Source organism: Cyphomyrmex costatus, unplaced genomic scaffold (genome assembly GCF_001594065.2).
Source record: "Cyphomyrmex costatus isolate MS0001 unplaced genomic scaffold, Ccosl1.0 scaffold727, whole genome shotgun sequence".
Taxonomy (NCBI): Eukaryota; Metazoa; Arthropoda; class Insecta; order Hymenoptera; family Formicidae; genus Cyphomyrmex; species Cyphomyrmex costatus.
In genome coordinates, this window is record NW_017280297.1 from 79348 (window position 1) to 97155 (window position 17808).

A 17808-nucleotide genomic window follows, 5' to 3' on the forward strand; every position below is an offset into this window, starting at 1 on the left:
CGCGCTGAACAATCGTCAGTCTTAAAACGCAACTCTAAATCTAGAAAATTGTAATTACAAAATTGTGATTATTATTATTGTTCTCCCTTTATTAATCTCACAGTATCTGAATATAATTTTTTTGTATCATCAAAATAATATATGTAGAATGCTCGAACTAGTTGTACTGTCATAATTTTTTGTAGCATTCTGATGGTTTAATAAAATTTGAGATCTGTATTTAGCTCATTTTTTAGATATTATATTTCAGCCAAATCGTCCTTTTTGTGTATAATTTACAATCATCTTTAATTTCATATATTTTCTTTTCGATATCAATAAAACGAATAAACTTTGCGTGTAGAATATTTATGTGTGAAATAAAAAATGAGAAGAAAATTGATACTTACGGGACGGCCTTTCTTTTCTGGAATTCTCAGGTGAACTAGGAGATTACGATCCCGAGATCCACGAAGGGAACTATATCTCCGAGCACAAATTGCTGAAAACGCAAACGCCGACGATCGAGGAGAAAGCGATGGACCTACATCAGACTCAGTTGAAGAGGTTCACTCCGGAACAGGCGGAAAACTATTTCCTTAGGATAGCCTCGCAATTGGACACGTACGCGGTCGATCCACATCCGGTCAAGGTAATTTTCATTATTTTTGCACGCTTTTTAAAACAAGCGAGTCAATATAGTGTCACTTTCAATTTAGAAATTTGTTCTTTGCCCCGTTTTCATTTCCACACGTTTCAATTAACTCGTTCACAATCAATGATATCACTATAATAACTGGAATCTGGAATTGACTAGAGAATGTTGGTATTTAAACTTTTTTATCGAAGAGAAAGAGTCGAACGTTGACTCAAATATACACTCGCTCGCAAAAAAAAAAGCGGTACAATATAAATTTGGGAAAAAATTACCAAATTATCATAACTTGGTAAATAATGAAGATAAAAATATGTTTAAAAAAGCAAAATGCAGCTTGAGATGTCTACTTTAGGACAATTTGAATGGGAATTGTACTAGGCCATTATTTTCAAAATGGCGGATGACAAAGTAAAAACATGCAAAATTGATAATCAAAGGTCCAACTTAATGATGGTGCATGGTTTATTCACCTGCGACACACACACAAATAAACGTCGTCTTGTTTCTGTCTTTTATATCTAGTTTACGTATTTATTTCTGCATCTCCTCTCTCCGAGCGAACCTCTATTCGCGGCCTGCATAATTCCGACGAGCTAGTCCACGCGCAAGTCAGGTTGTTTCAACTTCACTTAAAGTATCACGGAAAAAAGATATAATTCACATAACCAGAAATATTTTAGTTTTGAGCAATATAGCCATATTATCCTAGTTATCTTTATGTGATAAGAATGTATATGGTTGATACGATTTATTTACTTTAATGTGTCAACTATCCTAATGTAGTTATCGTGATCTGATTGTGACAACCAAAACTTGGTTGGATGATCATTTACTACGGATAAGTTATCTATCTAGATCTAATTACATTTTCATTATTGTTATGTGATAACTAATATCTTAAATGTTGCTGCGTTATCATTGTGTAATTGTAAAACGTATATTATATTACTTGATAGTATTATCAATATAAATATTATTAATGTAAGCTACGTGTACGTTACATAGGATACTAAATACAGATTTCCATTCACTCATCCTGCACTAGCATTTAGTTCGTAATTTAGTTTACAATATAATTCCAATTCGTCCTGGCTTTATTTTTCATGACGGAACAATTTTACAAGGTAGAAAACGTTTTCGGAGATTACCGATTTTAACTGCTATTGACGTTTTTGCCAATATCACTGTAGAATATGAAGCAGCGTTCATTGATACAGCACTGAGACACTACCGTGTCTCCTGATATATTCAAACGAAGAGCAAGTCTTCCGCAGAATTTCCTCAAGAGCGAATCTATAATATTATATGCTCTTGACAACCAATTGAGGATTTGTTCGTCGAAACACCTTTGTGTTTCATCTGATTGTTACCGTGATATATACCATCCATATACAGTTATATACGCAGTATAAGCCTCCTAACTTATACGAATCAATATACGAATCGAGAAGTGTACAGTTGGAAAATTTATGTTGATTAAATTGATCACATTTTACATATCCCAAACGGTCCATTCAAATTTTTATGTTAATTCTCACAAGATGAATATGTTAGTGATATAAATATTATATATACAAATTAACACAAATAAAAATAATACTGATATAATTTGTAAACAAAATGTGGTAGTATATTTTTTTTTAGTAAAATTAACATTTATAATATATTATAAATTAATACGTATTTCGTTCATTTTTATTTAAAAATTTACGTTTTAAAACATTATTTTTATGTTATTTGTTTAATCATTAAAAATTTCAGTGTTAAAATATCATAATCTTATTACATTTAATTAACATTTGATTATTAATTGTGTCGAATTTTTAATTCGACACAAAATTTCAACAAGATCTTGAGTGGATCATTTTCAACACAAATACAAAATGTTTTTACTATGTGAATATTTCAAAATTAGAGAAGTTATCAATTATAGAAAATTTATTATGCAATAATTTGATAACGTCTTGCGTTATTTCTATTTATATGTAAGATGTAAGAAACATTCTTATAATCCTATTCCAAGTGATGAAATGGTCAGCTTCCCAAGCGATAATCTTATGCGATAAAAAATTTAATTTAAGTTTTAATATTAATTCTATCAACCGACACACTTTCAATACTGCTAATGCAACTCTGTTGTTTAATTAATATCTCGGTCGATCGATACGCTCGCATTGAAACCACTGCTGTTATCTTTATCGGGATCCTCTCACTGCAAATAAATTACGATATATGTAAAAGCGACTCAGCAAACAACCTCATGTTTCGTATCGCCCGCGAGTCGCAAGGAAAAACATCCCGCTATTATTCGCATCACGATGCATTCATTGCACTCTCGTCGTGAGAGGCGAGTGCTTGATGATGTGGTAGCACCTGTCGTTTGTTTATTGGTTTTTTACTTTCTGCCTGCATGGCGACATTTTCACTGAAGAAATAATCGTGAACCAGTGTTGCGACCGTCTTCCGTTTAAGGGAAAATGCCATTTTTATGACGCAACACCGTGACTATGTGAGACATAGTTCTCACTTACTCGAGAAAGGGTATCTGCACACTCATCTACAAAGTATCTGTTTCACGAGCTAAACGTTCGTCTCTTTGGTCGCCACGATGTATGATGTTCTTATCGAAAAAAGTCGACAATGAAGCATTGAATAAATCGTCGAAAGAACACACTCGTCGTAGAAAAAATAGACAATAGTAATTGTACATTATTTTAATAAAAAAGTTCCACGTAATTAGTTGTATATCTGCGGAATGGTAACATATGTATATGTATAAAAAATAATAAACATTGAAAAAACGGTATTGTAAGTACCAATATTTAATACATAATTTATTGACTCTTACAATGCCATTTTTTCAATGTTTACTATTTTTTGTACAAAAAGAGTCCTTTCTTCTTCTTAATTTTGTATTATGTGCAAATTGTTTTCCCAATATACATACGTTGTCGATAAAAATTTAACGACAATGTAAATAAAAAGTGATATAACGATTGGATTTCCCCTTCGAATAATCCTTCGATTGCGAATACATTGACTAAATGGAAATTCTTCTTAAATTCTCTCTCGCATTATCCATACGAACGTTGCATTGTGTTTCTGGTCACGTTGCGATTTTATTTTCTGATAAATACGTTGTCGTTACATTTACAGGATCCCGACAAGGGCACGCAGCTTCATTTGGGCATTAACCACTGTGGGATTCTGACATTTCAAGACTCACGAAAGATTCAGCATTTCCGCTGGTCGGAAGTTCAGAAGATCAATTTCGAAGGAAAGATGTTTATTGTGCATGTAACGATAAACGAGGTAAGCACATTTATTATTGACTCGATACTATGTTCTACCGGACGAAAACGACGAATAGACTCTGCGGAATATTCCACATCTAGGGATAATTAAAATTTCTCACGTAAATTTCCATTCTAACGCTGTTATGTAAAAGAATATCCTAATATTGTTTTTAATTGTTAAAATTGAGATGTAGTAAACACATTATACAGAAAATACAAACGTGGGAATATCTAATAAGATAGAAGTAGGCTCTATTAATAGCCTATTAATGTATGCGCGATGCGTTTGCATAAACCAAAAGATAAACGAAGCTTTCAAAACTGAGTCGTTATTTGGCTTTAAAATTCGTACAATTTATAGTGCTCGTCTGAATATGTTAGGGTCGACATGAGTGGGCCAACTTATCTGCATCTCATTCACGATGCAGATACATATCTGTACTCTACCATACTTTGCCTTTTAGAAGAAATACTTTGCCACAATACCTCTTTGATTTTTTTCTTTCATAAAGCCACGAAGGCTTGTGCAGAGCCGAATTTTACAATTTACTTCCAAAAATTATTTGAAAATTATCTGCACTGTAAAAAAATTCTTTAAAGTGGAATTTCATTATAAAGAGTGAAAATTCTGCTATTTTGTTTTTTAGAAGAGTGGCAGAATTTTTAATCTTTAAATGAAATTCCATTCCGAAAGAATTTAAAGATCATTTCAACTGTATTATAGTGCAGATTATATACTTATAAGATATCAGAATGAATTTTTATTTTGCCTTTTTTTCTAAAAAATCTCTATCGTTTTATGTGAAACGACTTTTCTAATTATGAATATTGCAATTACATTGCGATTTTATCAACATTTTAATCATAATTTAGTCGAAAGAAATTTCTCTTTGGTAAAAGTCTCCTTCTGCCGACTTTTAAACGCACGACGCGACGGTAACAAGGTTTTTGTTGTGTTAAGAGATCTTCGTTGGCATTATTTAATCGTTTGTCGTATCGTGTTATGCAGTTTGGACGTTTAAGCCCTTGGAAAACCTTGTTTTATCTCGACAATTTCTAATTACGAGCCCTAACTACTGTATATTATACGATAATCGCACGTGAAAATACGCGCTCTTGTTCGTGCATGACTTGCTCGCGTGCAACGTATGCGTGCAATATATGCATGTGACGTCACATACTATGTGATTGTAAGTTAAGTAATTCTGTTATTTCTCTCTGCTGCTGGACTCATGAAGGACGTGAGGACAAAGGTGAGTTAGAGAGCGATTTTTTTAATATAAGTAATTTATATATAACATGATCGCGGAATTTTTAATATAAGTACTTCATTATTACAACTAATTAGAGAAAAAATCGTTTCGGAAAAATGAACTATCTTAAATGATTTCCGTGCGTGTTTATATGATCTGCGGCTATCAAAATATAGAATAATACAGATGCTTTTAGAAGATGCGTATCTCGTGACTTACGTCACCCCCTGCGAATAATAAATCTTTCTTATCTCACGAAATCCCTCGCCTTCACACTATTTCTCCTTGAGTAATAAAACCACCAATAAACAGCTGTCTTTGTCACTTTGAAGCTATGCATTTTTACAGGATATCCGTCTCATTTTCAAATTGGAAAATCCGGTCACGAGAAACGTGGCGGATCGTGTACTCCAAATCGATATAATATTCACTTCATTCTGTTTTGTGATTGCACGCGACGTGACGTTGCAATATTCTGAAAGAAGTGATCGTTATCGTGCAGTCGTTAAAGAATGTCATCATCGATTATTGGAACGAGTTACAGTATTAATTTATTCGTTTTCTTTTCTTTTTTTTTTTTTTATTTGTCTTGTTCGAAGAGCAAAGATAATCTATTTTTTATTGACCTTATTTTGCAGAAACGCGAATATTTGCTCACATAATACGTATGTAACATCAAAATAGGATATTTCTCGAGCGTCTTCGTATTTGCAATTTTCAGAAAAAGCATCTCGTCGGGTTCAAATGTCCCACAGCAACGAACTGTCGTCACGTGTGGCGGTGCGCCATCGAGCAGATGCTGTTTTTTACGTGAGTACTTCTTTTTACTTGTGTTTCCTCTGAAAGCATGTATGAGATTTATCATGTTTTACATCGCATGACATTTTCGCTACTTACGACGAAGCTTTTACATCCATTCACGTGTTCTCACCATCATCACGTGTTCTCTTGCAGTACATTAATGATTGAAAAGACGCTTACATTTTAAAGAGACAAGTATTTTTTATTTTACAATATTATTTCCGATTTTTCCGAAGTTTTCTTTATTCGATATGCTGAATATAATCGTTGTGCGAAATTGCGGCGACGGAACTATTATTCCCTTCTTCATGAAGATTTAGCAACGACCAATCAATTGGCGAAACCTTAGCTTTTCGTATATTATATTATATGAAGATTGAAACTTGAGTAAAATTTATAAAATGTCTTCCGGCGCTTTTCCGCATTTTGGGCACGTCGTACGTGTGGCTTTTCTGAAATTTCCGACATAAGTAATTGATCTAGGCCGTGAAAGTAACTCCAGCGCTTCTGTGAAAGATGCATCCGACCTCCGAAAATATTGCTGACACTTAGACGTGCATGGTTTATCATTACTATCGCGCGATCAAATTTAATATTTCTATCGTGAGCATTGATGAATGCCTGAACGAACGCTTGTGCTTATACAAGGTTTCAGCGACGAAACGAACACTGAGAAAAATAGTTCGATTGTATCAACAAGGTATATTTGGTTAAATGCATATTTTGCAAAATCTGGCAGAATTTCTGTTTATTATAACAGGACTCGAGATTTTATAACTAGACCGTTTGGTAGACGCGGCAGCGTCGCGACGCCAAGTGCATAAACAATAACAATATAACCGCTTGACACGATCGCTTAACGCGTGAACGTGTATATGTTCATGTCGCTGCCAAATTCGCGACGCTACCTCTAGCTTTATCTAGAGTTTTGACATCTACAAACTTTAGATTAATATTACTCAGAAATTAAAAACCCAATTATTATATTAAGTGTACAAATTAGTTCGGTCCGTTTTTTGTGTTCAAAAATGCATTTATTTCGAAACAAAATGAACGAACAGATTAATTAAAGTATTGTGTCCATCGCTGGCTACTACTTTTTCCCATCTCTCAGGCAATTTTCGAATTCCATCTCGAAAAAAATGACTCGCCTTTGGAGGCGATCATCTTTTGGAAAACGGACCGAACTAATTTGTACTCTCAATAAAAATCTAAAAATACTTTTATTATATAATCAGGGTTGCCACAAGTCAGGGAAATTAAAAATGCGTCAGGGAAGTCAGGAAAAGTCAGGGATTTCGCACACTTGTCGGGGAAATTCGAATATCTGCAGCTGTACATTGTTTGGTTTTACGCTTTGCTGTGATCTTTTTTGACAACTCTTTTTGTTTTTGAAAATTGATTCCTGAAAAAAATCTGCATGTATGTACAATTGCTGAAAAAAACGAGAAACATTGCAAAGTATGAATCATTCGAGGTCAGAGAAAAATCTCGAAAGTTTGTCAGTAAATCAGGGAAATGTCAAGACATTTTACGATTGCAAATTTGTGGCAACCCTGATAATGTCATCCATATTTTTCGATTGCAACCAGTCCGAATGACATTGGTACAACCAATACCGGGATCTAGAGACCGAGTTCCGAAAAGGGACCGTTTCAAAATTTTTTCAGTCGTACATGTGACACGTACATGTAAAGCGTTTTGTCCATTAAGCTGCTGTTCACAATGTCTACATTCAAAAAATAAATTAAAAATTATATTAAATTAAACAATATTCAAATCTAAAAATCGTCAATGTAAGAACATGACTAATACGAATACGAAGTCTATAACAGTCTAGCTTGGATCTTAGTTCTAAACTAGAAAGACTACATAAATTAATATATAAATTTACGCAAAATTATATATAAGTTTATTTAATTTTTTACTTAATTTAATTTAACTAATACAAATATGAAGCCTATCTAGCTTGGATCTTACTTAGTTACTTATATATAAATTCACACGAAATTATTAAGTAATAAAAAACATCTTTTGTTTATCATATTGTTTATAAGAGTTACATTATATGTGAAAACTATTATTACATTGGGATCCAATTTTCCATAAAATTATAATTAAATTTTCCATGTAATTAGTGCAGTCTTTTGTATTTTTTTTAATAGTAAAGCATTTCCACTTTTCGAAATTTTTTTACAAAAACAGAAATGTTAAATTCATTTAATATATTTCACTCTACGTGAAATTGCGAATTAAAATGAAGATTTGAAACTCGGTTGTTATAATAAACGGAATGAAAAGATTACTGGAGAGTTGCATGCAATCTTGAAATTGGACTATTTACTCGTAATTGAAGATATATACTTGCAGTCAGAGTGTTTCGAATGCACATTAGAAATGGTAAACAAGGTTAAATTCGCCCGCGGTGAACAACCGTTGTCTTGACAGGGTAATATGGCTGTCATCTAGATAATAATTAAAGTACAGTTGCAACTTGCAACATTGATGTCTACCATAAGATATAGAATTCGCAACAGAAATTAAGCTTCGTTTCAGCTTTAATTACCAATTTTTTCTAGAACAATACGTTAACATTACATTATACGAAGAACTATAACAGTTTACAACGGGTGAACTGAAAAACATCAATTTCTTGTAGCCGTCAAACTGCATTTGGAACCAAACGCGAAAAACGCATTAAGCGTCGTCTACAATACACGGAGTAAGAAGTAAGAGTAAGAAATTGACGAATAACAATTGATTATTCTTCTCACATTCGACTGTGATTGGTCAATTTCTTACTGTTACTTCTTACTCCATGTATTGTAGACGATGAATTAGACGATTAGACGAAACGATCTGATCAAGTAGGTAGAGGCATTACTTGCCCAAAGGGAATCAAATTCCTGCGAATTCCACCGAAATTTGGCGAGCTGACGTTGTCCACGGTGATGAACGTGATTTTGGTCACGAAACTGATACACTATATTTCTCCGAATTAGTTCCATTCAACAAATTTATGCGAGCATAAATTCTCTGCTTTGGTTGTTGGATTTTAGTGCGAGTGAAGGCCTATTCTCGATACTTGCGATATTTATGTCGCGGCTATTCGTATGGCGGCAGCGCAGCGCCACCGATGAATGAAACTCATGCCTAATGATCCGAACGAGCTGAATAATCGCTCCTGACGGTATTCTTTTCGAACAAGTTTAAAAGAGACGCGTTCAAAAGCATTTTGAACGCGGTGATATAATATAATGCTGAAAATATTTATCGAATTATTGTAAATATAATAAAATGTTTTTAAATATATGTATATGATACATATGATGATTCTGAAAATAAATCTAATAGTAAAAGAAATTAAGAAATATCAAAAAGAGCCAAATATTGATGCACAACTTAAATTTATAACTTCAATTTGTATTTAACAATTACATCTCTCTCAACAATGTTGCATTTACAAACGTTTTAACTAATGTTTTTGATCTTCCTCTCAATGCTTTAATCATAAACAATTTATTATAATGACATAAAAAAAAACAACGTAAACATTAGGACTATAATAGAATTTGAACTAGAGTTATAAATATTCTATATTCAATAAACACTGAAAAAATTTTGTCTCGTATATAACAATTAACGCTAAGAGATTTATAACAAAGTCACTTTGTTACCTCAAGTAACGTAATTAATAGGTACATATATGATTATGTCCGATATCGATTCATGAAGTGTTATATACCTAAAATGTTTATAATTGTAAATGTTTAATATTTATAATTGTTGAATGATAAATATTTATAATTGCTGATTATCAAGTAAAATGTAGAACACTACTAACTTTTAACGACTTAATTGTGTGCAGCTTACCGAGGGCATCGGATGCGCCGGTGGTAAGTGGCGGCTCTATCTTCTCGTGGGGATACAAATTTAAATATACCGGAAGAACAGAGAGGGAAGTTCTGGAGGAGGCAGGACCACTCCGGAAGGAGGAACCGCCGATACAACGCTGCCAGACGACGTGTTTAAGAAGAAAGGCCAGCAGTGTGCCGGCGACCCCTAGCACGCCGAGCCAGGATCTCGTCGAAATACGTGAATATTTTTTTTTCACTATCACATACAATTTGCACACCCTGCCGTTTTTTTGGTAGTTTATGTTCGCGATATTACCATTCCATGGAAAATGCGTATTTCGTATTTAACTGTAGAAAGGGTAATTTCATGAACACGAATCCACTTGCAAAACACGCATTTCTTTGTAGAACGGTAGATATTCAGGTATAATAGACTGAATTAAAAAAATAAATCTTAAGGATTATTATATTTTTAAAAATGCAAGTGAAACAATCTTTATCAAATTAAAAAGTAAAACCGAGTGGTATTATTTTTAAAAAATGTAAGCGGTACAATCCTTACTATTTACTTCTAATAACATTATTTATATTATTTGTACAGTTTCATCAATTAATTATTTAATCGGCTGTGGAATTGACTAATCATGCACATTTACTGTTTAGCAGAATACCATTTTTATCAATTTCAATTGTATATAAACTTACCTTTTTAAAAAAAAAGGTAAAAAAAGCACTAAGAGTGCGTGCTTCTGGTAAAAAATCATTTGGGCCACTTTTACCAACGCCAATTACTTAATCGGTTGCGGAACTGACTAATCACATTTGCTGTTTAGAATATTTAAGACGGTCTTAAAATAAGAATAGACTATGAATACCGTCCTAGTAGACCTGTCTAATTCCATCATGGTGTAAACTAGAACTATCCTTATTATTTAATTGTAACAACACGTATTATTTATATAACAGATTTGATATTAAATTTTACCATCTTTGAAAACCTAAGAGATACTATCATTATTACTTACTTAATTCTAATAACATGTCATAATCATTTGTATAAAAGATTTGATATCAACAGTCGGCGCCAAGTTAAATTCTATATTCTTCCAAATTATTTTTTTAAAAAATTTTTAATTACCGTAATTTTATGCAGCGGCATGATTTTTTAAAAAGTTGAAATGTATTGGAAGTAATTGAAGTGCGATCTCTCTTAATGTATGAACTATACATATAAGCTTTCTTTCTCTCACATTTTAGGATATTCCAGTTTACCACGTAGCTGTCACAGCACTGGCTTAGACGGCACTGGGATGCTGGAAGGTGGTGCGGGAGTTCCCCTCAGCTCGCCCTACTGCCCAGACAATACCTTGCCCCTTCTGGAGACTGTATCCGAGGACCAAGAGATTCACGCCAGGAGAAACAATGGTTAGTGAACGAATGTAATAATAACCGCCTTTTCTCTCTCTCTCTCTCTCTCTCTCTCTCTCTCTCTCTCTCTCTCTCTCTCTCTCTCTCATTCTCTTTCTGTTTTTTTTCTCTATCTGTCTATCTATCTTTTTCTCTTTTTCTTCTGTTTGTAACATTGATTTCCCTAATCTTGTTCAGCGTTTCGGCCTATTCGAGTCCACTACCGCGACGCATGTGTATGTACACGAGATAAAAACGAAACAACGATATATTATTAACCTATCAAAAGCTTGTTTGAAACTTGCATTTAAATTCTATAAAGAAGAAATGTATTTTTAGTCGGATATCAACGACCAAATCAGTAGTTTTAACTCTTCGCGTGGGATATTTAAGACGCTCCTGACCTTATAAATTCTCTAAATATATAAATGCTGTTTATACATATTATTATATTTATTGCAAATTGTTTTGTAATTTAAAAAATTTGTTTGCATTTATTTCTATCTAAATGATATTTGAATTGATATAACATATCAGTTTTTATTTAATTATAAATTATAAAAAAGAAACACTAAAAATATTAAGATATATATAAGGTTAGAATATCAGAATATTCCACGCGACTATAATTACATTTAAAAAAAACCACGCGAGTAATGTAGATAGAATTAAGGTATTATAGCAAGAGAGAAAATATTTAGTCTTCGATAGAAACTAGTGCATGACGAAGCATATTACATGCGAAATAATCTCTCGATATATATAGGCAATAGGCATACATCTTTATCGATTTGAAATTAAGTATCCTTATACTTAAAAAGACAATTCGAAAGTTAATACATTTGTTCATTATTATTCTTTTTTTTATGTAAAAGAATTCTAAGTACAAAAATTGGAGTAAATCGAATCTCCGTTCGCGCACTACCCGCTAAATGTCGAAGAATACTCCTAAATGCATCGATAGCGTTCGTAAGCGACGCAATACCGAGAAAATCCATCCTTTTTTTTTTACGGGACTACCGCCGTCGCCGCCGCTTCTTTGGCTTTTTAGAATCTTCGGTTGATTTGTTTTCTCCTTTTCTTTCTGTTCTTTTAGCCGTAGACGAAAATGATACGCATGCGAGTGCCACCCACACGTCTACTACTACCACCACCACCACCACTACCACCATCACCACCTCCAACACCATCACCACAAACCGTGCGAAAGCCAAACTGAAATTTCCCAAGAGCACGCTGAACCGACCGCAACCGTTATACAATCAGAAAATAGTGATAGGCTCGGAGGAGCTGGCGGGCCACAACGTCGAGCACGTCGTGCGGCAGCGCATTAACGCCCTGATTAACGAACGGTGCCCAATGGTGGTGCGGTCGACCGCCCTAATAATCAAGAGCTCGAAGGCGCCGGCGAGCGCCAACGGACGAATCCCTGTTAGAAGCGTGCATTCCGCGCACGACGGTAGAACGCGGGTAGAGGTAAGCGAGATCGACGGCAAGGTAGGCCGCGAATCGACGACGAAGACAGCCAACGGTTGCGCGAATCTGGCCGCGAGGCCAGGACTGTCGAATGGATTCGATCACTCGGGACAACGGGAGGCAGCAGGTAAGCGCGAAGAGACTCCAGAACGATGAAACGTTCAAAAGACCGTTCCGTTTCCTTCTTCTTTCTTCCTCCCTCTGTCTCTACCTCTGTCAGTTGCGTGTAATTATTATACCTCGCCTCTCCTATGCTCCTGCGTGTACGTCGTTGTCGTTGGAATTGGACTCTGCTTTTTACCTTTGCGTCTTCCTTTATGTTACGCTTCGATACTATTGCGGTCTGCATGGGCTTGCGCCTGTTAACGTACACAAACCGACACATCCGATACATTGCCCCTGTTGTTAGTGAATCCGCGAAATACTTCGACCATCGTACTTTGTTAACTGATTATTGGATAGAACAATTTTTTGGATATCTCGTATAGCCAAGTCCCGAGTACGATGATTAAATTGGTAAAATAATGATCGCGCAGTTATGAGAATGTACGATGATTATGGGAGTGCACGTGTATATGTAAATTCACGTAAAGCAGTTTTCTGTTGATTCCTCTGCAGAATCAGTACGTGGAGATTGATAATCTAAAGCAAATTCGATTGGGCGCACTTATACTGTGTACCGGTGCATATTAGAGCCATGATACATAAATCAACGTAAAGATATGTGTTTATTATAAATATATTATATTAGGAGTATAAATAAATTTCTACCGTTTGACAAAAGATGGCGCCACCAGTATGTTATCGTTAAGATTGCTGCTGTAAAACGTCATATCGTAAGGTTGGACATCTGCCAACAACATAATCTTGAAATATTAGCGATTTTGTATCAGCATCATATATCTTTTTTCGTGTGAAGATGTCGAGTTTTGAGCAGAATAAACGTCATTTGCAGGAGCTTCTTTAATTTGAAGAAATCTGCAGCTGAGGCGCATCGATTGCTTGTAGAAGCATATGGTGAGGCTGCCTTAAGGAGGTTCTATCGTTAGGGCAAGGTGACTAGAAAAATATGAAAAAATATAAATATTGTTCTTTAAAAGTAGCTAAAGCCCTAGGTAAAGTTTTTAGGTAGGGTTGCCGACTTCAAACTCAGGAAAAACGCTTTTGAAAAGTCCGATTAATACACATGTCTTATGGGGGATATGAAAAATTCATTAGTTATAAAGATATATCTTTTCAGAATGTGTCTAGAAGTAAATAACAAACTGATATATTGAAAGTGTAGGATCTCGTTTATCATTTAAAGCAAAAAAAATAATACGTTGCCGAAGAAGTGAATGAGATATTTAATAAAGAAGTTGTAAAAAGTGTATAGGTTATAACGCTTCTGCTGTCGCGAGCTCACGCGCATGCGCTTCAGATTCAGAGCCTCAGAGGTTACTACTCTCTTCAACCAAGCCTTGTATTTTTTACTTAATAAATAATATACATTGTGTACACTTCAAATTAATCAATTTAACAGTCATCTTAAATAAAATTATAATTTTAGAAATAAGATTTATGAGTGTTAAAAGCAGTTTTTTCCACACTTTTCCGTAGTCCTCATTTGACGTCGGAATACCGATAGAGCCTCCTTAAGTGAGAGAAGTTGCCGTGAGTGGTTTCAAAAGTTTAAGAACGGTGAATTTGACGTCGAAGACAAAGAACGTAGTTTCGACGTGGAATCCACCAATTATCAGAAAGGGAAAAAGTAGTGGCTAGCGATGGAGAATATTTCGAATAAAACATTAGACCGTTCTTTCACAATAAATGCCCAATTTTTGATGAAAAAATGGCGGAAACTTATTTATGCTCCTAATAAATATAAATACAGGTTAAACTTTGAAATCCTCAATGCATTATATTGTACTGTTGAGTAAAATTTGTATTTTATAATTCGAAATAATTGCATTTCACTTTTAGACTTAAATTGAATCAGTATACGCGCAACTTTAATATGCACATACTTATTTTACTATTATTATCTTCTGAATTTGATTCCGCATTATAATTTAAAGCGCTTGATATAGACATTTCTTTGTCGTCTGTATTCTATTGAATTAGTTTAATATAAAACAATTTATTACTGTTATTTTTTATTCGAGATTTTATGTTTGTACTTTTCGTACTTTATATAGAATTTTTCTTTTAAAGCAAAGGAAACCATTGCTCGAGTAGACAAACGAAAGTGAATCGTTACATAAATAAAAGAATTATTTCAGTTGACTTTACGATGTTATAAAAATTCAGCTAATTCCACGAACACGATCCTTAAGCCTCAGAGTGGAATCGTCAGAAAACTCCGCACATGTAACGTCTTCGTCCCTTATACGAATCGCTCGCTAACACAATCATCCAATAACATCGATCGCATCCTTTCTGTTTCAGTCGGTCAGCACGAGGGCGAGGCGAACGATTACTACTTCAGGGACTCCTTCGACCACTCCTCGTCGGAAAGCCAGTTGTTGGATGCGTCCGGTAAGCCGCACAGTCGTTCGGTCACGCCGGTACCGAAGATGCAGAAACTGCAGAATTCGAAACTCTGCCTCCAGCAGCAACAGAAGCAGCAGCATCAAGGCGTCCGACGCTTGACTAGCGGCAAGATCAAACACAGGAGCTTGCATGTGGTTAGGATCTTTATACCGGCGTTCATGCTGACGATCACGGTGCTGTTCATCGTGACGGTACTGGTATTCGAAACGGACACAACGCTATTCAATAGCCTGCGTAAAACGCCGGAAATGGTGGCCTTAAGAAGCCAATATTACATTCCGATCAAGGAGTTCCTGCGGACCAAGCTCGGCCTATTCTGATGTGACAAGATGACCGGGCCGAAGTCGTCCTACGTCATCGCGTAGCTCGCTCTCCCTTCAGTGCCAAGTTGCTAGGATGGACTTGTGATTGAGCAAAGAATGGCCCATAAGTCGTAGAAAAAAGAACATGCACCTTCTTTTCCTATCACTTCCTTCCTTATCTTCCTTCCTTCGTTACGCGTTGTAACTTGGTCACACAAGCGTAAATGCTGCGGACCGAAATCAAGATCAAATGCTACTGGAAACATAAGAAAAGAAGACTAAAAGGAAGAGGAGAGACGAGAAATATTGCGTTGAAGGGATCAGCCGAGGTCCGAATCTCACGCGAGAAACACATTTTGATTCAGTCGACAGGAAATCGGAGTTCTGTATAAAAAAAGAAACTGTACAAAGATTGTATTTAATCGAGACGTAAGCAGGATGTATGTGTAAAATTGTGTTCATGCGTTTTTTCACCGTAATACGTTGGATGTTTCTATGAAAAGGGTTTTACATAACAATACGTTTTATTTTATTAAGTTACTTCAACTTCTTTAACTTGTATATGTCAGTCGCTGCTGACGCATTTGTTACTTCAACGAGATGTGGATCCTGAAAACTACATATTTATCTTGTAGATAATATCAAGTTCCACTGGTTACGAAATAATTTTCTTTTGCGAGAATAATCGCAGTATGTACTTATTTAATTATTAATTAATCATTTATTGAATACATTGGAATATACATATATACGATTACAATGTCTAAAGAAGAATCTCTTGATCATTATTAACGAACGATTCACTTAAAAATAGTATTAACTTGATTTTTAAAATTTATTTTAATAAATATATCACATGAAATTGTAGTATTTCGCATTAGTTGTATTACAACATTTTATTCATATCATTACTTGAAAAAAAAAAAACTGATTATAGAATTGGTTATAAGAAAAGCCCGATTTTATTCGATATGTAGGTGATACCTGCCGGACTCGGACGGACGTTATGTATACATACGTAGTGCAATGTTGGTTATCGAATGGCCTACTATTGTGTTATTACGAAAAGGAAGAGGACAGGAATGCTCTTTCTTCGAATTTTCGCAAAGTTTTCTTCACCTGTGTCCCCGGCGGATAACTGGAAGAAATGCGCAAAAACATTAAGCTACATGCGCATTAGTATAATAGACAAAGTAAAAATATTTTAACATTGTGAAGAGAGAAAGAAAGAGCATACATACATAAACAAAAGCGAATGTGTAATATATTACACACACATACACACACAAGTTACTGACGAGGCGACACTATTTATAGGAGAACACTATTTATTATACTTTAGATTATTTTAAATCGTCAACGAAAAGCAATAGTTTCGTAGATAATTGTAGGCTATATGCGTGCAACTTTAGTACGAAAATATTGAATATTGTGTGGCAGCGTTAAATTGAACAAGGTGCCCCGCTGATTTCGATCCGCTGTCGGTTCCTTTGCGTTCTCGGATGGGCGCGAGCATAGATGCGCTTTATGTGCGTAATCACTTTATCTCAACATCTTATTATATCGCCAGAGTATAACATCTTTCATTGCAGCGTGCAAATTCTTGATATACATCTTAAGGACATGTCTTTCCTATGAAAGTGAAATCTATCAGGATCTGCCTTTGTGAATATATCGCGTTTGATGATAAAGAATTTTGGAAAGTTTTGTTTTTTAATCCTCGCATTTTACGTATATTACAAATAAATTGAAAAGTAATTGCGGAGAATTAAAATAGATTGAATAATTATACGACGCGTATATGAGCCGTTCGCTATAAGAACCACTTAAGTCGAAAAAAGTTTATTTTATGTGTTTAATCGCAATTTTTTAACATCCTTTTTGCATGGAAACCTGAAAAAACACGAAAACTTGAAAACATGATTTTTATTCCCTGATGTATAGCCAATTAAAATAAAATATTCATTTTTATTAACAATTTTAATAAAAAATCATAATTTGTGAACATGTGGAGAAAAAAATCCGAAAAAAATCAAGTAAGTGTACTGAGATGTATACCGTAGCCAAAAAAATATCTATCAAAATTAAAAATAATGGGGCGTTTCTATTGCTAAAACTATGATGTTTTTAGCTGTAAAACTGCTACAAATTTTGTCGATCGCCGAAAAAACCACTTAAGTCATTTTTAAATAATTAAAGATATTGAAACAAAAATAGCAACTTAATATTTTTTCTATGCTAATAGCT

The 17808-nt window shown here is 34.5% G+C and overlaps 1 protein-coding gene across 1 annotated transcript in view; it reads left to right on the forward strand.

Annotated features, from left to right (window-relative positions):
- The window catches only part of Frmd5 (FERM domain containing), a 46999-nt gene extending 31004 nt beyond the window's left edge, over positions 1 to 15995 (forward strand). The window contains exons 5-11 of the mRNA XM_018548537.1: positions 420 to 631; positions 3794 to 3949; positions 5908 to 5996; positions 9856 to 10082; positions 11102 to 11269; positions 12348 to 12854; positions 15155 to 15995. Of these exons, the coding sequence (XP_018404039.1) occupies positions 420 to 631; positions 3794 to 3949; positions 5908 to 5996; positions 9856 to 10082; positions 11102 to 11269; positions 12348 to 12854; positions 15155 to 15579 (1784 nt within the window). The 3' untranslated portion in view covers positions 15580 to 15995. The remainder of the gene's footprint in view (positions 1 to 419; positions 632 to 3793; positions 3950 to 5907; positions 5997 to 9855; positions 10083 to 11101; positions 11270 to 12347; positions 12855 to 15154) is intronic.
- The last annotated feature ends 1813 nt before the right edge of the window (positions 15996 to 17808 follow it).